Raw genomic sequence first — 23,721 nt, forward strand, 5'->3', positions numbered from 1 at the left:
CTTAAGTGATCGTCAGCGTCTAGGTTCGAGCAGGAGCCTTTAAATCGGAACCCCATCAACCCTCACCTAAAGGAAGACCGTCATCACTTGTTTTCAAGAAATATCAATAACCAAAATATATCCAATTTTCTTATTTACCGCGCTCCCCGGCAGCGGCGCCAAAAAAGTTGATGTGTGAAAAGCGTGTGCAGTAGTGCTTAACTTATCTTTCAACTTTTAAAGTTATAAAACCATTATTTAATACACTTTAACACCCTAACGAACAACAAGAACCGATCAGATGTAGTATTTTAGGTTATCGTCCCAAGAGAGCGTAGATGCGTTATAAGTTATTTTATTGAATAGTTTAATTCTTATTAAAGAACTAAAGATAGATTTTTATGTCTTTTTAAAGATATAGATTCTTATATCTTAGGAAAGAGACGGTTGAAGATAGGATTTTAATAGAATAACAAAATATAAAGCAAGTAATAAAGAATTAAATAAACAAATATAAATGAAAGCAGCTACATGGAAAAATAACTCATATGGGAATCAGATTAGGCAAGTTTCATAACTTATATTAACACAAATCAAGATAATAATCATAGACCAATTATTATCCCTAAGCAGGTTAAGACAAGTGTTGCATATCATTCAATAGGCAGGACTTAAAGCATATGCTAGATATGTGATGTGCATAACTAACATCTCGATTCTTCATGTTCAATTCAATTACATGATACATATCAACCTTATGATGCGGATCAACATGCAAATAGACTGATAAATTATATAAGCTATTAAACACCAAGTAGATCAACTCAAGTTACTAGCTGAAAGTCAATTACTACTAAGTTTTCATGCAATCATTAATTAAACATATCCAAACAAAGGATCTTCGATTAAGCCTAACAATATCAAACTCTATTATATAAGCGTAATTCAAATTAAATAGATTTATCACTATTATGTTGTTAACCTAGTTGCATGCAATTCAATTTAACAAGTTTGATGGACTAGATCTAAACAAGTAGCATGAATCGAATAATAGATCATCGGATTAAGTATTAATTAAAATCATATTATCTAATCATTAAGCATGGCAAACAAGTATATTACATCATAACAGATTCAAAACAGTTCAAACATCATTACAGAAACTCGAACATACAGATCTGAAAAAGAACCAGAAACTGTACGGATTAAAGCACGAAGCCGGCGGCTTTGTTCCAGTCAAGTCGGTGGCTTGGTCTGGTGAAGCCGGCGGCTTCATCTAATTCCCATACAACTACGAACGTTTAGTTCATAGTGGTAGATGAACATAAGCAGAAAAAGTAAATAAAACAGAATATACGATAATATAAAGATAGATTCATACCTCAAAAAGGTAGATGAAAGGAAACTTGAATTAATAACTTTGATAATCTTGATTATAATTGAAAATAAAACCTAATCTAAGGGTTTTAGAGAAAACCCTAAAAGAAAACGAAATAAGAAAAACCACCCATTGAAAACTGATACAGAATGCCTCTATTATACTTTTCAAAATCGGTGGCCAAGCCGGCGGCTTCATTTTCAAGCCGGCGGCTTCAGTTGGTCGGTGACTCCTTTTGGAAGTTTTACATGATCCTCAAGTTCATAAACGCGTAACCGTCGTTGGTCAAGCCGGCGGCTTCGTTGCCAAGCCGGCGGCTTCAGAGATCCGGCAATCTTTTTGATTTCGTTTGCATTTTTAGCTTTTTCTTGGGCTTTAAGTACACAAAACGTTTTAAGGTCGGCGGCTTCAGATGCAAGTCGGCGGCTTTATTGATGTCTTTCAAATTCTGGTGTTTTCTGCAGAGTTCTGGAATTTTCTGTAACTTTCTATCCAAGTCGGCGGCTTCAATTACCAGGCTGGCAGCTTCAAGCATTTTCTGCAATTTTTACCTCTTTTTGATCCTATTTGATACATAACTTCAATAAAATCATCAAAATTACCTTTTTACCCATTTTAGTGTGTTTTAGGATTAAAATGACTTAAAAATGTTAAGATAACTCTTTAAAATATTATTAAAATACTGTATAATTTAGGAGTTATCAGTCATAAATACTACATATTATTGGATTATAGGCTCATTTGCATTATGGGTCATATGCAAGCGCACGTGTTACGCGCCTTCAATTCCGACCTGACTCTATGTGAACTTGGTTGACTCAATGCGATGTATGAAATGTGATAGAATGCCTAAGTGGTGATTTTTATAGAAAGCATAAGACCACTCCCAACCATGACATACTTCCTCAACTTTTTTCAGCGCCACATCAACTTTCTCTCTCCACTTTCCTCACTACTTCCTCCCATGACACAACCATTGCCAACCATGACATACTTTCTCAAATTTTATTTTTTTATTATTATTTATTATTATTAACTACTAACAAATAAATAATATAAATTGTACATGTAGTAATTGATTTTGAACACCACGTTTATTAAACAACAAAGGTACCAGTGGCGAGTGTATATGTATAGCTACGGGGTCCTGGGACACCGCTAGTTACGGAAATTTTTTTACAAACGATCATTAAAATTTTTACAGGACGCCATTAAATATAATTGTAGGACCCTATATATATTTTTTAAGTTTAAAATTTTATAGTATGAGCCACTAAAAAATACTTAAAATTTAGTCCACTTATAATTTTATAATATGGGCCGCTAATAAATACGGAGTATTTAAGTATATAAAGTCGAAACAATGAACTTTTTTTTGTTTTCTCATACACAGTAACACTAATACACTCTTTACGCTTTTGTTCAACACGACAAGTCCTAATTACGTTTTTGTTCTCCAAACAAAATTGAAACTACAAATTTAATCAATCATTAATATACATGGTATGGTTCATTCTCCTTAATTTATATTCTAATTTTGCAACTCTCAATTCCACCCTGTAACTTATTTTATGAATTGTGTTAGGTTTATTAGTTAGATTGTAATAGTGGACAATAAATTAGGGACGTATGTAGTATATATATTGTTTGATATTTTAATTATGGCACTTAGATTGTTATATGAGAATCATTTGTACTATATTACGATACTTCAAAAATTTGGGGGAATCTAAGAATTTCGTTTACAAATATTGATGAAGAACAATCACATGTTTAAGTTGAAGAGGATAATGAACATGAACATCGGGCACCTTTCCAAAAGTATATAGGAATTGACTTGAATGAACTTCCAACTGATCCGGGAAAATGTTTGAGCATGAAACTCTACCATCCAAGTCGTACAATATGAAATTAAAAGATAATACTTGCTAAAGGACGGAGGTAAAAGTCGTAAGTTATTATGGTTTAATGATCATAAATATTGTTTGAAGATCAATTTATGAATGATTGTCTAATTCATATATCCAATTCATAAATATACGATATTATTGTATTAATGATATGCTTTTGTTTGATGGTGTTTATAATGACACGATCTAACCCGACCCGACCTGACACATTCAATTTTTCGTTTAAATAAGTTGTCGGAAAAAATTGTTAGGACCCCATTGAATTACGATCCTAGATTCGCCACTGAAAGGTACGGTTATTGATCTTAATTTTGTTCGATGTCCAATTTGTGATGATGCACTAGAATCAATTGAGCATGTAATCTTCAATTGTAAGATTTCTAGAGATATTTAGGATGGAGTTCTTAAATGGTGGGGTTTCTCTCACACTTCAATGGTATTACTTTGGTCAATGTGTTTAATCTAGCTCACGATCAAAATAAATTGAACGCGGTTCGATTAGTACGGCAAGCGTTAGATGAGTTCGTGTTTATTTAATTTGAAAGGATCGAAATCTTAAACTTTTTCAAAATAATCGCAAGTCGGCATCGAAAATCATAATCAACATCCAATTAATTTAAAAGTTTCGAGTGGCTTTCACAGAGTGCAAAGAAGATAGTGATCGTTTGGCATCAATGGCTTATAAATCCAAGCTAACTCGGTGCCTTTCGTTCGTTAAGGACTGGTATCGGCTAATATGGTTTCTAGTTTCCTTTGAGCATTTAGCTTTGTGTTCATAGTGTTGCTTTGTTTAGTAAATATTCTCCTGTATAGGTTCCTTTTGCATTTTGTATCTCGTTGTATAGTTTCGTTAGGATTGCTTGTGTCATCTAGAAGCCATATTCTATTTCTCGTGGTCTTAGTAAATTTAGCTTTTAAAAATAAATACATTACATGTACTCAGCACACAATGGTCGTTTCACAGTATTCCTATGCGGTATGGTATCCATCGCCACCATCTCCTGCCACTTCCACCACCGCCGCTGTTGCCATCACCATCTCCTCCATTTCTCTTCTACCTCTTTGTAAACTAAAACACCACCAGTGTGGGATTTGGTTGCCATTTGTTGGCCATCGTTGCTGTAGCATACGCCTAATGTTTCGGTGTTTGTTTATTACCGTGATATTGTGATTAGAAACAATGTGTGAGAGAGAAAAAGCTAGAGAGAGATACAACTTTGAGAGTGAGAGGAATCAGAGGGCAGGCGGCACGACTAGAGCACGGGAGAGGTACAACGGAGGCGACTATGGACATCAAAACAAGTGGTCAGACAGAAGCGATCTTACATCGTTCATGTTCTTCAACTTCCCGGAAGATTGGAGAGTGGTGGATCTCTGGAAAACATTCAAACCTTACGGTGCGGTTCGTGATGTTTATATTGCAAGAAAGAGACTACGCAACGGCGATAGGTTTGCATTTGTAAGATTTGCAGAGGTTAGGGATGGCAGTAAAATGTTAAAATCACTGGAATGCATCAAATTCAATTACTCACCCATTAAGGTTTTCATGGCCACCGTTCGTAAACCTATTGGCAAGGTGAAGGAGAATGTACCTGCGAAGGAAAGGTTCCATGATAACTGGCCTCCACTTGGTGGTCAGGTGAAACACAACCTCCTGGATGGTAGACGTTATCGTGATGTGATTGGGAACAACCATGGTAATAAGGACCTGCGCACCATACTAAATATTAGAAACGGTACTGCAGACCTGCGTACCAAATTATGCAGCAATAAAATAAATGGTAACAAATCCATGGTGGCTCCGGAAGATAAGTCGAAGGAAAAGATGATAATTGTGGACAAGGAGTGTAACGAAGAGCTATTAAAGAATGCAATAGTTGGTGATGCTCTGAATAAGGACATCATAAAAAACCTTGACATAATCTGCAAGGAGGAGGGTTTTAATGATATCTAGGTTAAGCTACTTGGAGGTCTTAGCATCATGATCATCTTCAACTCTTATGAGGTGGCAAGTAATGTTGTGAACCAAACAAATCACCCCTTAAGAAAGTGGATCCATAAAGTTTCTATGTGGGATGCTGAAAGCTGGCCCGAGGGTAAAATGACCTGGCTAAGAATCTCAGGTGTTTCGGTGCATTGCTGGACGGAGCACACCTTTGGTTCAATCGCAGAATGGTGGGGCACAACATATGAATTTGAAAATTGCTCGCTTGTTGGTAATCAAAAGCTATTATTTGGGAGGGTCTTTGTCAAATTATTCAATCCTGAAGTTGTAAATGATTTGTTAAAGCTAAAACACAGGAAAAGAATTTACTTCATAAACATCAAAGAGGAGGAGAAAGCTCTTCCAGTTTTGGATATGGAAGATGATGATAGAGATGGTCAGTCCCATAGTTCATGGTCCAGCTCTGACTATGTTGATTCTGATGACGCTATGAGTAGTGAAGAATTCTTTGGGTCCTTTGATGATGAGGGAGATACTTACGAGGATCTAAATGAATACGATGATTCGGAAAACGAGCATGAGATGAAGGAGAACTCAGAATCTGTGGCACAACCGGTGTTGAAGGCTGCCAGAACTGATGCCGGAACATCATGTCGGAATAACTTGAACATTGAAGATGACCAAGAGTCGGGGTGTCTAGGGACTAATGACCTTTTTGCGGATGACGATGAGGTGGTGGCAGAAACAAGGAATGACAGTAAGTCTAGCCCTAGTTCCAAGGAAAAAACCATAGAAGACATAAAAAAGAAGACAACGCGTGGGATTAATGTATCGACTGCTGAGCATTGGGTCACTGACAATCGTAACTCGTGTAAACAATCTGGGTCCAAGATAATTGAGGATAATACTCCGATAAATACAGCGTCAGACATTGGTAGCATTGGGCTTGGTATTAATGGGCTACAGGAACATATACAAGCCCAAAGTGATAATTCCATCCCTGGTGGGCTTAATAAATTGGCCTGCGAAAATGAAAACCAAAATATCAGGTCTGATGGGATGGAAAACAAAGTAAAATCTGTTGGGCCTATTAATAACTGTAAAATTAAAAATAGCCAGACAAAGATGGACTCGGGAAAGGAGGGGAACCTGACCCAAATCTGGTAAACAAGCATAAAGGGAAAACGGGTGTCTCTTCCAAGCGTAGTAGCTCTAGGTCAGTTGAGGTCTCTATCTGTAATGGGTGCTACCTAAACACAATAGGGAATTGGAAAGCTTCTTCTCGGATTAAAAGGGCAAAAAACATGGCAAGAGGTGGACACGCGTCATAGATGCAAAACTTGTGCCATGAAATTGAAGACCAGGAAACAAAGGTCGAAGTCAAATTCGACGATGGGTGTGGGGAATTCAGATGGCCAATCGATGAATAATGCAGATTTAAAAGACTTTGGGGAGCAAATCGGATTGAGGTGGACCACCCTCAATCCACAGTAAGTTTTCTGTTTCTGTTTCGTCTGCTCAATTTTTTTATGAAGATATTGTCACTAAACGTTCAAGGTTTTGGGGTCAAGGGAAAATTTGGTTGGGTTCGGGGTATTCGTTTTAGCGAGAGACCTGATATCGCAGCTTTTCAAGAGACTAAATGTAGGAACTTGAATGATAGCTGGATCCATGCTTTATGGGGTAATGAAAATTGTAGATTTATCCAAAGGGAGGTAGTGGGTAATTCAGGGGGTATGCTGTTGATATGGGATACAACTTGCTTTACGGCTACTAGTGCATTAGGTAATGAGTATTTCCTGGCTATTAGAGGTAATTAGTGCGGATCTGGACACGAAACAATCATTGTTAATGTTTATGGGCCGCATACTGATGTGAAAAAAGGAGACGTGGAACTCGTTGGACAGTATTATAGGTAACATTGATTCTGCGTGGGTTTTGTGTGGTGATTTTAATGAGATCAGAAATCAATCGGATCGTCTGAATTGCGTATTCCATCAATCTCGTGCAACACGTTTTAACGAGTTCATTATAAAGAATAATTTGATTGAAATTCCAATTAACGGGAGGAAGCTCACGCGCATTAGTGATGATGGTACAAAATTCAGTAAGTTAGATCGGTTTCTCACTAATGACAAATTTATTAGCCTCTGGGAAGATCTATCGGTTGTTGCTCTAGAAAGACGGGAGTCGGACCATTGCCCGCTTGTACTTAGGGAAAAAATTGTTGACTTCGGTCCCGAACCGTTTAAAGTGTTTGACGAGTGGCTCAATAAAGAAGGAGTAGATCGAATTGTGCAAGAGGCATGGGAAAAGGCGGTTAACGGGTCAAGAAAAGATTGTATCTTTAGAGATAAGCTTAAAAATAAGAAAAGTGATTTAAGATGTTGGAGTAAAAAGGAATTCGGGGGACTTGAAAATGAGATAATTGTGCTAAAGGACAAAGCAACAAGATTTGAATTACTTGCGGAGGATGGTGCTCTTAGTGAGAATGATCGTATAGCATGGTTGGAAACCCGTAAATGTTGGATTGAAAACGAAAGAATTAAATCGGGAATGTTTAAACAAAAGGCGTGCATACGATGGGTACTAGAAGGTGACGAAAACTCTAAATACTTCCACTCATCGATTCGTCAACGATATAACAAATGCAACATCCGAGGCTTAAATCTAAATGGTGAATGGAATGAAATACCAAACGTGGTGAAGGGTGCTGTGTTTACACACTTCCAAAATATTTTTGGCCATAACAATACCAGCAGACCTTCGTTACTGGGCTGGGCCGAATTGTCTAATCATGGTGTAAACAGGCTGTCCGAAACCGAAGCTGGTAGGCTGGAATTAAAATTCGACGAAGCTGAAATTTGGGAAGCTGTACGTGAATGCGGGAGCTCAAAAGCTCCTGGTTCGGATGGGTTCAATTTGGGCTTTTACAAGAAATTCTGGAGCGTTATTAAGGGGGACTTAATTGAGGCAGTTAACGGATTCTGGGAAAGTGGTGAAATTTCAAAAGGATGTAACGCTTCCTTTATCACACTCGTCCCAAAAAAATCTGACCCTATTGGTTTGAATGATTATCATCCGATTAGTTTAATCGGTAGCTACTATAAGGTCATTGCTAAACTCCTTTCTAATCGTCTCAGGAAAGTGGTACCGAATCTTGTGGGGTTTGAACAAAGTGCATTCATAAAGGGAAGAAATATTTTGGACGGGGTGCTAATTGCTAATGAGACACTACAATTTTTGAAGCACAAACGGCTTAAGAGTTTAATTTTTAAAGTTGATTTTGAGAAAGCGTTTGATTGTCTAAATTGGGAATTTCTAATGGAAATTATGGATATAATGGGATTTGGTACAAAATGGAAAAAGTGGATTTTGTCTTGTTTTAAATCAGCCTCGCTTTCGGTCCTTGTTAATGGGTCTTCTACAAACGAATTTAAATTACAACGTGGTGTGAGACAAAGGGACCCGTTATCTCCCTTCTTATTTATTTTGGCGGCGGAGGGTCTAAATGTTCTTACAAAATCCGCCGTGATGAACAATATGTTTACGGGGGTGGAGATTGGACGCGATAAAATTCCCATATCTCATCTCCAATATGCGGATGATACGATTTTTTTTTTGGCTCTTGGAGTGAGAATAATATCCAAAACCTTATGAAACTTCTCAAGTGTTTTGAATTGACTTCTGGACTCAAGGTTAACTATCACAAGAGCAACTTATTCGGGGTTAGGGTTGATAAGACCGAGGTTGAAATGATGGCAAGTAAGTTTGGGTGCAATGTTGGAACAATCCCGTTTATTTATCTTGGCCTCCCGGTTGGTGGTAATATGAAGAAAGAAGAAAGTTGGAAACCGGTTATCAATAAATTCGTAAAAAGACTTGCGGATTGGAGAGCTAGATCGGTGTCATTTGGTGGACGTTTGACTCTTGTTAAATCGGTGTTGAATAGTCTCCCGTTGTACTACTTCTCGCTCTTTCGTGCCCCATCATGCGTGATTAAAAAACTCGAGTGTGTAAGGCGTTCTTTTTTTTGGGGCGGGTCGGGTAATAAAATTTCTTGGGTCAAATGGGATGAAACAATTCTACCATACAATGAGGGCGGGCTGAATTTGGGGTCACTTAAAAGCAAGAACATGGCTTTGATCGGCAAGTGGTGGTGGAGGTTTAATACCGAAACTACCTCCTTGTGGGTCAAGGTCATTTCTAGTATTTATGGCCACGGGGGTGGTCTCTTTTCTAATGATGTTTCTTGTAGTGTTTCTTATAGTTCAACATGGAAGGAAATTGTAAAAACAGGAAACAACATTGAAGATTTGGGGCTGACTTTTAAAGGCTCCTTTGCCAAAAAACTTGGGGATGGTGCGTCAACTTCCTTTTGGAACGACTCATGGCTTGGTAATGTGGTGTTGAAAATAAATTCAAAAGGTTGTGGAGGCTGGATGTTAACTCACAGGCTACGGTCAGAGATAGGGTACATGTTGCAGACTCAAAGTGCGTGGGCAATTGGGCGTGGTCGCGAGAACTCACGGGTAGAACATGTGGCGAATTGGTCGAACTAAACAGGCTGCTGGAGGCTGCTACAATTGAACCGAAAAGGTCAGATGGGTGGTTGTGGACAATGAGTAACAATGGCTTATTCTCAACAGGTACACTCGCAGATTGGATCAGCTCGAAATTATTACTCTCGGGTCACAACAATGGAGAAACCTTGAGGAACAACTTGGTCCCGAAAGAGATTGAGGTGTTTACTTGGAGAGCGAGGAAGAAACGACTCCCGGTTTTGTTCGAATTGGATAAGAGAGGGGTGGACCTTAATTCGGTGTGTTGCCCGTTGTGCGATGGGGATATTGAATCGGTAAACCATTCACTCATACTATGCAAGCAAGCGTTTGATGTATGGTGTAAAGTTTTCGAATGGTGGGGTCGTAGTGGAACCCTGTTGCTGCAGGTTGAAGATCTTTTAAGTGATACGGGTTACGCAAGATCGGATATAGGCAAAAGTATTTGGCAAGCAGTTATGTGGTCGTGTAGCTACCTAATATGGACAAACCGAAACCAAAAAGTGTTCTCAAACAAGTGTTGGAATGTTCCGGTTGCCTTAAACGAGATTCAAGTGAAAAGTTACGAATGGATCGCGAAGAGATGCAAAAATAAATCCATCGACTGGCATAATTGGTTACATAACCCGCAAATTTATCTTCTATAGTTTCTAATTCGCGGTTATGGAGATTGAGCTGCTATCTTAGCACCTTGACATGCTGTAACATTTTTGTGATTCTGTACATGTAATGAGGCCCAAAATGGGCTGCTGTAACTCCTGAGTTCTATAGTAATGAATAACACATATTGCTTTTAAAAAAAAAAAAAAAAACAGTATTCCTATGCGGTGTGCTTAACCGGTTGCAGTGTTGCACTTTTATTATGCTAATCACGTAGCTAGCTAGATAGGTTAACTTGTATATTTGTCATTTTGCTGAGGGAAAAAACTTTAACATAAGCGTGGGGGTATTTATTTATCAAGCAGATACAACGTGGGTTATATAAAAAAGTTAATTTATTTGCCACATAATACTAGCTTGTAGCCACACTACAATGAATTGTGCTAATTCTAATTCTGAGAACAAACACATCTTACACTACCTCTAGTTTCTCATGGTGCCCCCTTTTCTTCTAAATGGGATCACCTTGATATATAAAAAAAAACACCCTTCATGTTCTTGATTGATTCTTGCTAGTTAACCTCATCAACTTCTTTTAGTTAAAACATCTTCTTTTGAAGTAGTTTGATTTGATTTTTTGTAATAATGGATGGAAGTGACATATATAAAGCTAGTAGAAGTATAAGGTTAGGGAGTTTAAGCTCCAGAAGTAATGGAGGAATGGGGAGTCTAAGATCGGGAAGTACGTCGTTATGGAGGAACACTGGGATGGATGTTTTTTCGCGATCTACGCGTGAAGAGGATGATGCAGAAGCTCTTAAATGGGCATCTCTTGAAAAGCTTCCAACTTTTGATCGTTTAAAAAAAGGTTTGTTGTTTGGATCATCCGGACCGTCGAATGAAGTTGATGTAGACAATCTTACTTATGAAGATCGAAAACGATTACTTGATAGACTCGTAAATATTGCTGATGAAGATAATGAAAAGTTCTTGTTGAAGCTTAGAAACAGAATAGACAGGTATTGAATTTTTCATTATTTCACGTTGATTGAAATTGGTATATAGGAAGTTTTGTAAGATTTAATAGAACAAAAAAAAAATTTGACAAAAGTTTAGTGAGAAATATAAAATAGAGGCTGTGAACACTTTAATTAAAAGGAAAATCATCACAAATTACGGAGTAATTTTTTTTTCTTTTGAACTTGTCTATAATAAAATAATGAATAATGAATAAATTTATTTCCACTCGATCATATCACCATTAAATTATCATTTAAGAATTTGGCTGGGGACAGCATAGTTTGATTTAGGTTCGGACAGAGGGGGATGTATGTGGATGTTTTACATCCCTCAACTTTTCAAATAAGTGAATTATAGCGTGTTAAAAGTTGTATATTAGTTACTAATATCCTCAAATAATAAACACAAGCATCCCCTTAAATATGATTAACATATGTCATGGTTACGATGTATATATGAAAATTTTATATTAATAATTAGTTTTTGTAAAATGCATCCCCTATCCGTGAATACTGGCTTCGCCCCTGAGTTCGCAGGCATTGTTTATAAACATCCCAAAAATCGAAACCAAATGCTATTTTTTTACGGAATATTTTATTTAGATCAAGTTAAAGAAAAAAGTCGAATAGTACTATTATTAAAAATAAATATTTAAATCATCACAATTGTTTATTATATTGTTTATTATTTTATTATTTTAATAAAACCATTCAATTCAATTCAAATGGTAACTTAAATTTCTTATCAACTTTTTTTTTACCAAATTATCTATCTAAAAGGCCATGATCTAATGCTATTGATGTGAATAGGGTAAGTTTAAAGGGATTTGGCCCCTCTTAAATTTGAAGTATAAAATTTGTGTTACTTTAAATTGTCGATTGCCGATATTTGAGTTTTTTTATTCAATTAAAATAGAGCTTGTATTAAAAAAAAAATATGATTAAAATAGTAAAGTTTCGCAAAGTTGCATTATCAACAATTTATTTCATATTAGTTATCAGGCTTAAGCTTCACTAGAAGTATATGTCAGAGTGTTAGGAAAAAGGCCGAAAAGAATTGTCAAATAACAAGTTTAAATGGGTACATCTGAATAAACAGTCATGAAATAACTTGAAAACTGTTATGGAATAATTCGTTTATCACTTTACATTTTAAACTTACACTATAGTTAGATAATTTTTGTCTTTTGAAAATTTTGTTTAACTTTCACCGCCAGAAGTGACCATAAAGTTGCATAAATTATAAGGAATTTTTGATGATGGTGTATGTAGTGGCGCAATCCGTATGTTATGTGGACTTCAGTATTCCTTTTATTTATTTTAACATCATTTATATTGCTTCTTAATGAGAAGAGGTGTCTGATTTTATATCTCTTATAAACTGATCAATTTTTAGATTAATTGATAAATTAAGTGATAAAGAAACAACAATTTTACTTGCTAAATTAATAATTATACATAAACAGATCATTAAGTTAAAACTATACGAACCTTAATCACCCTAACTAAGAGTCAGTATGTGAGATCGATTTTCTAGAAAGAAACCACATGTCAGTTATCACTCTCACATAGAGTTGCATGTAGATTTACTACTCTTTTCAATAAACAAAAGGAGTATTAATAGTTGTTTTACATTACCGAGTAATTAGTTGTCTATTTAACCATGAGGGTGGTGGTGGCATGGTAAGATCCTGACCTTTCAATGTTGAGGTGAAGGGTTCGATTCCTGCCATTCACAAAGTTGATCTCCCTTATCAGTTCAAAAAAAATGGTTTGATACCCAAATTAATAAAAAATAAATTAATTGTTTATTTTTATAAATAGATAAAAATAAAAATGTTTATACTTGCATTATACATATAAAATAAAATTAATTAAGTTCTCCATCCGTCTCTTCATCCGGGGATAACTTTCTACCAAAGCTTTGACTCGTTTTAGCGATTATCACTATGAAAAGCGTTCAAAAAAAAAAAAAACTCTTTGAAAGACCAATGCCTGATAGTGGGTGTTGTGAGTTTCTACCGTTAGGGTTTGATACTGGGTTTCTTGAATTAAAATTTGAACTTAATTTAAACTTTAAGAATATGGGTATGAATCTAATTACACATAACCAGTATGAGAAGGAGAACATGATATCACTTACTGGTAGATTTTTACTACTCATTTCCAATTAAAAAAAGGGATTTCTTTAGAAACATAAAAGCATATAAAAAGCTCTAATTTTTGGAGTTGGGGTTTGAAATTTGATAGAAGGAGGAACAAATATATCTGTCTTAAATTACATTACAATAATTTGATTACGAAACTTATTCATGTGGAATTTGATTTGTGTTTTCTTTAATCGATAATTAATTAATTAATTAAATTTATTAAATGGAAATGTTAATAGGGTTGGGATTGATTTGCCAACAATTGAAGTACAATATGAGAATTTGACAGTGGAGGCTGATGTCAACACTGGAAGCAGAGCTTTACCTAGTTTCATTAACTTCCATATTGATATATTTGAGGTAATTAATTATTAAACAATCTAATATAATAGTATATGCATATATATGCATATGCATACAATTTATTTAAACCTTTTTATTGAAATAGCCATGTTTGATACTATCATCAGATGTTTTTGAGCTTATTCCATTTGCTTCCGAATTCAAAAAAGCATATAACCATCCTTGACAATGTTAGCGGGATCGTTAAACCTAGCAGGTGAGCCGAAACAACATGATTATATCTCATCATAATCCCTTAATAAAATCTAACATTGCAAAATATGTTTGCAGGATGACATTACTTTTGGGCCCACCAAGTTCTGGGAAAACGACACTGTTGTTAGCCATGGCTGGGAAGCTCGATAAAGAACTTCAGGTAAACTTGTTATTCGCAGTGATTCATTTCAAGACTGAAACATTTCAAAATTTTGTCAATCTTTTTGCTAAAACTATATGATCAAATTTGTTTAATTTTTGTAACGGTAGAGCTCAGGGAAGGTGACGTATAACGGACATGAATTACATGAGTTTGTACCCGAAAGAACATCTGCTTATATAAGTCAAAACGATGTTCATATTGGAGAAATGACTGTTAGAGAAACATTGGCTTTTTCTGCAAGATGCCAAGGGATTGGATCGCGTTATGGTTAGATTGAAATAAATCATCCCAATTTACTAATCATTGAATATTGATTATGATTATTACCAAAAACTAGTATTTTTGTGACATTGTGTTGCTTAAATTGCAGAGATGTTGGCAGAGTTGTCAAGAAGAGAGATAAATGCAAAAATAAAACCTGATCCCGATATTGATGTCTTTATGAAGGTACATAACAAAACCGAAATTCAGGAAAAATAATATCTTTTTTATGCCATCTTTTATAGTAAATAGTAATCTTAATTCAATACTCAATTCATAAATATGTAGGCTGCGGCTTCAGAAGGTCAAGAAGCCAATGTTGTGACCGATTACATTCTAAAGGTATAAACTTTTTCGGTTTTTATGTAAATGAATGAATATAAAATATTTGTAAATATAACGTAAGTTGTTTCTTGTGCAGTTGTTGGGGTTGGACATTTGTGCAGATACTATGGTTGGGGATCAAATGATACGAGGGATTTCGGGTGGGCAAAAGAAGCGTGTTACAACTGGTAAAACAGTCAAATAATTTTTTATATTTATTTATTTAATTTTTTTTAATATACACATATGAGATGTTTAGGCTAAATTTGTAAACCGTTACAATTTCAGGTGAAATGATAGTTGGACCATCAAAGGTTCTACTTATGGATGAGATATCTACTGGTTTGGATAGTTCTACAACTTTCCAAATTGTGAAATCGCTTAAACAATTTACACATATTCTCGAAGGAACCGCAGTTATTTCTCTCCTTCAACCAGCACCCGAGACATATGACTTATTTGATGACATCATTCTTTTAACCGATGGAATAATCGTGTACCAAGGACCACGTGACAATGTGCTCGAGTTTTTTGAATTTATGGGGTTCAAATGTCCCGAGAGGAAAGGTGTTGCCGATTTCTTGCAAGAAGTAAGTATTCACTAAATCTTGTACGATGATGCATGATGATGTATGATGATGTGGGAACTGTGTTATACAGGTGACATCAAAGAAAGATCAACAACAATACTGGATGAGAAGAAACGAGCATTACAGATTTGTATCGGCTCGGGAATTTTCAGATTCTTTCAAGTCGTTCCATGTTGGAAAGAGACTTGAGAATGATCTTCGCACCCCATATGACAAAACCCGAAGCCACCCAGCTGCTCTTACAACCGAGAAGTACGGTTTAAGTACAAAAGAGCTTTTCAAAGCTTGTTTCGATAGAGAGGTCTTGCTTGTTAAGAGAAATTCATTTGTTTACTACTTCAAATTGACCCAAGTAAGTGTCATGTTGACTAACATCATACAACAACAACAACAACAACAATACCCAATTCCACTAAAGTGGAGTATGGGGAGGTTAGATGTAGACAATCTTTCCTCTACCCTAGAGTAAAAGAGAAGTCATTCCTCCACCCACGGATACCTATCGGTCCGCGGGTAGAAGAAGTCGTCCCTCCCTATACTAGAGGGCAGAGAGGCTGCTTCCTAAGGACCTCCGACCAGAAGAACCATGAAATCCGTTAAGTGAAGTAACTAAATGCAAGTAAAGTAGATAAAATAGAAACCTTACCATGGAAAATGTAAAGATAAATATAGCATGTAACAAAGTAAAGTAATAGAACATATAAGTGAAATATGTAAGTGTCAAATATGCAAGTATAACAAGTCATATATGTATAATATGTGTATGTAAACATGGTCAATATTTTAGGATAACATCATACATATGATAATAATGATAATTTTGACCCGTTTACTTGGTCAATATTTTCTTCTTCTAATATATCTAAAATGAGCCAAATAAATTTTAGGATTCTGCTAACGATACCCGTTAGGACTGTCGTTAACATGCATTAAATCATTGTACATAGCGGTTACCAGTTACTATCTAGCTGGCGGTTTTAAATTGTACAATAATAATATATAGCATGTTCATAACAACAAATTCCCAAATTTTATTAGCTAAGATGGAACTGGGCTGAAAGTAGACAATAGTCTATTGTTTATAAATACATTAACAAGTCTTGCTTAGCTCTAATCAATATTGTTATTATTTTGGGTTGTTTCAGCTATTTCTCATGGCATTAATGTCAATGACCGTGTTTTTACGAACCGAGATGCATAGAAATACTTTAGAGGATGGAGGTATCTATACCGGTGCTCTATTTTTTGGTGTGATTATGATCATGTTTAACGGGTTTTCTGAAATTCCAATGACAATTGCAAAGCTTCCCGTTTTTTACAAGCAACGGGACTTTCGGTTTTATCCCTCGTGGGCCTACGCTCTTCCTTCATGGGTAGTCAAGATTCCCGTTTCGTTTCTTGAAGCAGGCCTATGGACGATCCTCACCTACTACGTCATAGGATTTGATCCCCGATTCACAGTGTCAGTAAATTTTTAGGATTAAAGATTACAACTTTTTTTGTTTTGTTTCGTTTTAACTTGAATACTCGTTCCTCACCGAATCTACAACTTATGGCAGATTCTTGAAGCATTACTTTTTACTGTTAGTTAGTAACCAAGTGTCTGCTGGATTGTTTCGATTCATTGGTGCAACTGGTCGCAACATGATTGTTGCAAATACATTTGGTTCGTTTGCGCTTCTCATAATCATTGCATTGGGTGGCTTTGTCCTTTCACGAGGTGATAAAAACTAAAAGCTTTTTTAAATTAAGTTGTATATATAAAAAAATAGATTATTTTCTAAAATATAATAGTTTTTTCCGTTGCAGATGATGTGAAAAAGTGGTGGTTATGGGGATACTGGATATCCCCGATGATGTACGCGATGAACGGTATCACTGTTAATGAATTTCTCGGGGACCGATGGAATAAGGCAAGTGAAAATTTTGTATTTTTCATACTCTTGACTGCATTCTACATTGATAAAAAAGAATACTTATATTTATTTTTATTTCTATATTTTATGCAGCCTTTAAATGGTACGAATACGACACTAGGGAAATCTATCATCACCGCTCGAGGATTGTTTGCTGAAGCTTACTGGTACTGGATTGCGATTGCGGCTTCCATTGGATTCATATTTCTCTTCAATTCATGTTTCGGTTTGTCTCTTGAGTTTCTCAATCGTGAGTATCTATCTATCTATATACCTCTACATTTTGGTTTTTGAATTGAATGATGTTATACTCCCTCGGTTCCAAAATAACTCTCCTGTTTTGACTTTTCAATGTCTTTCTTTCTCAACTTTGACTTTAAATATAAATATTTATGTTATATAATATTTGATGAAAATTATATGAGTGGATAGAGTTTTAAATGTACTTTTTGTTGGTATAACTTTGATCAACTATTATATAACACAAATGAAGATATTTAAAGTCAAAGTTAAAAAGGAAAGACTTTCAAAAGTCAAAAGGGAGAGTCAATTTGGGACGGACATAGTTTTTTGCGATTTGGTAACGTTTATCGTGAAATATTATAGCTTTTGGGAAATCTCGACCTCTATCGTCACAAACCGACAGTGACAAAAACGCCGTTGAGCTATCTGCTAGTGGGACCGGAAGTGATCGAACCAAGAAAAAAGGAATGATTCTTCCATTTGAACCACATTCAATAACCTTCAACGATGTCAAATATTCCGTCGACATGCCTCATGTAACATTCTAACGATTTACCAAAAGAGTATTTTGTTTAAATGAATAAATCGAATACTATGAGCTTCATAAATTAATTATATTTTGTTAGGAAATGAGAGATCAAGGAACAAATGAAGATAGATTGCTGTTACTTAAGAGTGTGAGTGGAGCTTTTAGGCCCGGTGTTCTAACCGCTTTAATGGGAGTGAGTGGTGCGGGAAAAACCACTTTAATGGATGTATTAGCGGGTCGAAAAACGGGTGGGTATATCGAGGGCGACATTAGGATTTCGGGTTACCCAAAAAAGCAAGAAACGTTCGCTCGTATATCCGGATATTGCGAACAAAACGACATCCATTCGCCTCATGTTACGGTTTATGAATCTTTATTGTACTCAGCTTGGCTAAGGTTGGCAACCGATGTTACCGAAAACACCAGAAAGGTTAGAGTAAATAACAATATACTCAAATGTAGACAAAACCCGTTATTTATTATTATTATTATTATTATTATTATTATTATTATTATTATTATTATTATATCTATATATCTAAAAGGCATAGCCAAAGTGAATAGTAAATCTCACAAGTTTCACAAACTACTCCCAATCTTTTACTTACTTACATTTTAGCCCCAGAATATATAATCGTTAACTTTATGGTTTTTATAAACTTACCACAAACTTTTAACATCTTATACTTTAATCATTAAACTTCTCATTCATTATAAATCGACCACATACTTTATATACTACCTAATAGACAAAAAGGCATAGCCAAAGTGAATAGTAAACCTCACAAGTTTCACAAACTACCCCCAATCTTTTACTTACTTACATTTTAGCCCCAGAATATATAATCGTTAACTTTATGGTTTTTATAAACTTACCACAAACTTTTAACATCTTATACTTTAATCATTAAACTTCTCATTCATTATAAATCGACCACATACTTTATATACTACCTAATAGACAAAAAGGCATAGCCAAAGTGAATAGTAAACCTCACAAGTTTCACAAACTACCCCCAATCTTTTACTTACTTACATTTTAGCCCCAGAATATATAATCGTTAACTTTATGGTTTTTATAAACTTACCACAAACTTTTAACATCTTATACTTTAACCATTAAACTTCTCATTCATTATAAATCGACCACATACTTTATATACTACCTAATAGACAAAAACGATTAATAGTCACCAGGGGTGCTTTCGTCCTTTCACCTTTTTTTTTCCCCTTTTCCACCTTTTTTTTTTTTAAAAAGGCCCCATAGTTTGTTCAAATATTAAAATCGACCCCCCAAACAGGGGTATAGTGTCAAATACTCATTTTCATAAAAAAAATTTAAATAAACTCCACCCAAATATTCAACGGGTCATATCTTCTCGCTCGCAACGAGTTAAATTTTTCTGACACCATCGTTAAACTCGAAATAATTTTAGGAGCACACTCTCACTAACTATACGCAATACAGACGCTTTTTAAAAAACGTTAAATATTTGAGGTACTTTTCATACACGTCAATTTTGCGTTAAATTTTTAAAAGTCGACAATTCCATAGTGAAATGCGGAGATGTGCATATATTGTTAATTTAAAATAACATTTAAATCTTTCACGGATTATACCTTTTAGTTCGACTCGAGTTGCGCTTCAACGATATCATCGTTAGCCACGAAATAATTTTACAAACTAAACGCAATATAATACATTGAAAACCGAACCCCGGCGCGAAGCGAGGGTTCGAACACTAGTTATTATTAATTAGATTAGAATTAGAATAAAAATGATTAATTTGATTGTGATTTGTTATTTGAAGATGTTTGTTGATGAGGTGATGGACCTAGTGGAATTGAACCCGTTAAGAGACGCATTAGTTGGGTTGCCAGGTGTAAATGGGCTGTCAACAGAACAAAGAAAACGGTTAACCATTGCAGTTGAGCTTGTGGCTAACCCGTCTATAATATTTATGGATGAGCCAACTTCTGGGTTAGATGCGCGAGCGGCTGCAATTGTGATGAGAACGGTTAGGAACACTGTTGACACAGGAAGAACGGTTGTATGCACCATTCATCAACCTAGCATTGATATCTTTGAAGCTTTCGATGAACTATTTTTGATGAAAAGAGGAGGACAAGAATTATATGTAGGGCCCGTCGGTAGGAATTCGTGTGAGCTGATAAAATACTTTGAGGTAAGATACCAATTTAAACGTAGCACAAATTCTTGTAAAATCAGTTTGCTAGAAATACTTGTTTATGTTTGGCCATTGTGTACAAATCTTTTTTTGCAGGAAATAGACTATATGTGGATTTTCTACTGTTTTTTTGTAAAAAAAAAAAAAAAAATGACTTTTGTAAAATGTTGACTCTTTTCGAGAAATGTGACTTTTGACTGACTCAGACCCGACTCAGACCGACTTTGACCTGACTTTTAAAAATGTTTACCTGACTCAGACCCATTTTGACCTGATGTTTTGCAAAATGTTGAATTTTTGCAACACGTTGACTTTTTGCAAAACGTTGACTTTTTGCAAAACGTTGACTTTTTGCAAAATGTTGACTTTTGACCTGACAATTTAAAACTGTGATATTATTGTGAACCAGGATATCGATGGGGTAAGTAAGATAAAAGACGGATATAACCCTGCGACATGGATGTTGGAAGTTAGTACAACCGCTCAAGAAATTGCTCTAGGCGTCGATTTCACTGAAATATACAGAAACTCAGAACTATTCAGGTAAATTAGATTTTTCACATATAATGTTGCATTCCACAATTGTATTATTATTAGCTTATGATAGAAACCAACATTCGTTACAGGAGAAATAAGGCACTTATTGCTGAACTAAGCGTCGCACAACCCGGTACAAAAGAGCTTTATTTCCCGACACAATACTCACAATCTTTTTTAGTCCAATGTATCGCTTGCTTATGGAAACAACGTCTGTCCTACTGGCGAAACCCGTCTTACACTGCTGTTCGTTTTGCTTTCACCACTTTTATCGGGATCATGTTTGGTACTATGTTCTGGGATCTTGGTAAAAAAAGGTAAAATTCCAAATCTGAAAATAAATCATTTGTAACATTTTTTCATCATACATGTGTGTCAATGATTCAGTTCGTACTATACTAATTTTAGGAAAACCCAACAAGATCTATCTAACGCAATGGGTTCTATGTATGCGGCAACTTTGTTCCTTGGAGTTCAAAACTCCTCGGCGGTGCAGCCGGTTGTAGACATCGAACGCACCGTGTTTTACCGAGAACGGGCCGCAGGAATGTATTCCGCTTTAGCATATGCCTGTGCTCAGGTAACTTTGTCCAACATGGTTTATCATATATATATATATATATATATATATATATATATATATATATATATATATATATATATATATATATATATATATATATATATGTGTATATATATATATAGTGGTAGGATCAAGAGGGAAGTAACCAATCGGGGGGAAGCAAAAACTTTTTTTTTTCGTTTTTTGAAAAAACTTAATTCACGAACATTATAGATGGGATGAAAATATGAACATTTAGTAGAGACACTTTGTGATAAATGTTTTTATTTTGGCGGAAAAACGCTCGAAGAAGTAATATATAACAATTATCGTGTTTTTCGAGCGTATGTTGAGGTTTTAGCTATTGGGGTTTAGATATTAGGGTTTAGATATTAGGGTTTAGAAATTTAGGGTTTAGGGTTTAGATTTAGGGTTTAGATTTAGGATCTAGATTGAGTTTTTAACACGAACGGTTTAGAGTTTAGGGTTTAGGGTTTGGTGTTTTGGGTTTGTGTAATAAACCCAAAACACCAAACCCTAAACCCTAAACCCTAAACCCTAAACACTAAAACCCTAAACCCTAAACCCTAAACCCTAAACTCTAAATCGGGCTAAATTTTACTTCACAAAACATGAAAAAAAACATTCATATTCTTCACGAACAATATTATCTTGAATGTTATTTTTGTCGATCTTTTTCCCGCCTAAATAATAACATTCATCACGAAGTGTCTCTTCTAAATGTTCATATTTTCGTGTGATCTTGATGCCGGAAAAAAAAAATTCCAAAAAAAACGAATTTTTTTTTTTTGCTTCCCCCCGCTTCCCCCGATTGGTTACTTCCCCATTGATCCTGCCCATATATATATATATATATATATATATATATATATATATATATATATATATATATATATATATATATATATATATATTGTAAATTGAGACTCGAATTCCACAACCTTTTGGTTGATTTCTGCTAGTTTAATGATCCGAATTTGAGGTGTGCGTGTTTTATCATTTATGTAGGTTCTGGTGGAGATACCATACATATTCATGCAAACAATAACTTACTGTATCATTGTTTACGCCATGATCGGATTCGATTGGACCGCTACCAAATTCTTTTGGTACACTTATTTCCAGTTCTGCTTGCTACTCTACATGACTCTTTACGGCATGATGACAGTCGCCATCACCCCAAACGCCAACATTGCTGCCATCGTTGCAGCTTCTTTTTACGGCTTCTTTAATTTGTTCTCCGGCTTCATTGTCCCACGACCCGTAAGTTCTATTTTTTTAACTTTTATAAATTTTATCACTCTTAATTGGGTTTTTTGTATTTGCTACCTGCTTGTTAGTTTCTTTAATGAATATTTTACTATACCGTTAAAAAATTACTCCTTAGGGGGTGTTTGGGTTTACATTTAGAATCTGAGTATTTGAGTATCACATTTTCAAATCGTAAATAATTTATTAATCGTGTTTGTCAAATTAAGCATACAAATCAATTAATTACGATTTTAGAGACTCAAAACGTGAAAATGAAAAAGCACCTACTGCAACAAAACATCCTTAAATTTTCAAATAATCCGATTTACCAAACACCTAGAAAATTGATTATTTGATTATTACGTTCTGTTACATCTGATTATTTGACTATAATTATCTAAAACGCGTAATAAATTTTCAAAACACAAATCCAAACATCCCCTTAACCTTTCGTTCTTTACGAGTAAACCTCGGTGTTTATGTTTGTTCATCGAAATGCAACTGAAAATCCACTTTCGTTTTTAATAAGTACCTATTAATCTCTATGTTTGTTTATCAAAATGTAACAGAAAATTCCGGTGTGGTGGAGGTGGTACTACTGGGGTAACCCGTTGGCATGGACCATCTACGGCATGGTGGCATCACAGTTTGGTGACTATGATGATTTGCTTGTGGACGGTGAAACCGTGAAGGGGTATCTGGATCGGTTTTTTGGGTTCAAACATAGTTTTCTTGGTGCTGTTGCGGGTGTGCATATCGGATTAGTTATTGGATTTGGGCTTATATTTGCATATTGCATTCAATCCTACAATTTCCAGAAGAGATAAATAGGTCGCTTAAGTTTAACATGTTTAAAAATGATCACTTTGTATTATGTAATTTAAATTTGCTGTACTTGAATTTAATTTGTTTATTGTTTATTATGTATGGGTTTGCAGAAACATACATGAGCTTTTCGTGTTATAATGTGTAGATTAGTAGCTCTTCAAATTTTATTCAGTTGTTTTTAATATGTGACTCGTTATAGTAACATT

General features: G+C 35.2%; 2 protein-coding genes across 6 annotated transcripts; both read left to right on the forward strand.

Annotated features, from left to right (window-relative positions):
- Positions 1-9,833: 9,833 nt before the first annotated feature.
- LOC139842911 (uncharacterized) lies at positions 9,834-10,421 on the forward strand. Its single transcript, XM_071833008.1, has one exon. The coding sequence runs from the start codon at positions 9,834-9,836 to the stop codon at positions 10,419-10,421; it is 588 nt and encodes a 195-aa protein (XP_071689109.1).
- Positions 10,422-11,019: 598 nt separating this feature from the next.
- On the forward strand, positions 11,020-23,514 carry LOC139845600 (pleiotropic drug resistance protein 1-like). 5 transcript variants are annotated; one of them, XM_071835862.1, is made up of 23 exons: positions 11,020-11,060; positions 11,103-11,393; positions 13,783-13,903; positions 14,014-14,102; positions 14,177-14,261; positions 14,372-14,531; positions 14,635-14,711; positions 14,814-14,867; positions 14,947-15,037; positions 15,138-15,439; positions 15,510-15,791; positions 16,585-16,901; positions 16,999-17,159; positions 17,249-17,352; positions 17,449-17,605; positions 17,962-18,134; positions 18,225-18,557; positions 19,939-20,313; positions 20,726-20,859; positions 20,943-21,170; positions 21,262-21,433; positions 22,445-22,699; positions 23,257-23,514. In XM_071835862.1, the coding sequence occupies exons 1-23, from the start codon at positions 11,020-11,022 to the stop codon at positions 23,512-23,514; spliced, it is 4,260 nt and encodes a 1,419-aa protein (XP_071691963.1). The 5 variants fall into 5 exon arrangements, with proteins under 5 accessions (XP_071691963.1, XP_071691962.1, XP_071691960.1 ...); XM_071835861.1 differs by having other exon boundaries at positions 11,109-11,393; positions 16,585-16,892; positions 16,990-17,159; positions 17,249-17,367; XM_071835859.1 differs by having other exon boundaries at positions 11,020-11,393; positions 17,249-17,367.
- The last annotated feature ends 207 nt before the right edge of the window (positions 23,515-23,721 follow it).

The sequence above is a fragment of the Rutidosis leptorrhynchoides genome, chromosome 4 (assembly GCF_046630445.1).
Source record: "Rutidosis leptorrhynchoides isolate AG116_Rl617_1_P2 chromosome 4, CSIRO_AGI_Rlap_v1, whole genome shotgun sequence".
Lineage (NCBI taxonomy): Eukaryota > Viridiplantae > Streptophyta > Magnoliopsida > Asterales > Asteraceae > Rutidosis > Rutidosis leptorrhynchoides.

Bases quoted from the DNA above. Each gene is read 5' to 3' on its own strand.
- LOC139842911 (XM_071833008.1), top strand. From the start codon at position 9,834: ATGAGTAACAATGGCTTATTCTCAACAGGTACACTCGCAGATTGGATC.
- LOC139845600 (XM_071835859.1), top strand. From the start codon at position 11,020: ATGGATGGAAGTGACATATATAAAGCTAGTAGAAGTATAAGGTTAGGG. The intron at 14,103-14,176 runs GTGAGCCGAAAC...ATATGTTTGCAG, and splicing joins GGGATCGTTAAACCTAGCAG to GATGACATTACTTTTGGGCC. The intron at 18,558-19,938 runs GTTAGAGTAAAT...TGTTATTTGAAG, and splicing joins TTACCGAAAACACCAGAAAG to ATGTTTGTTGATGAGGTGAT.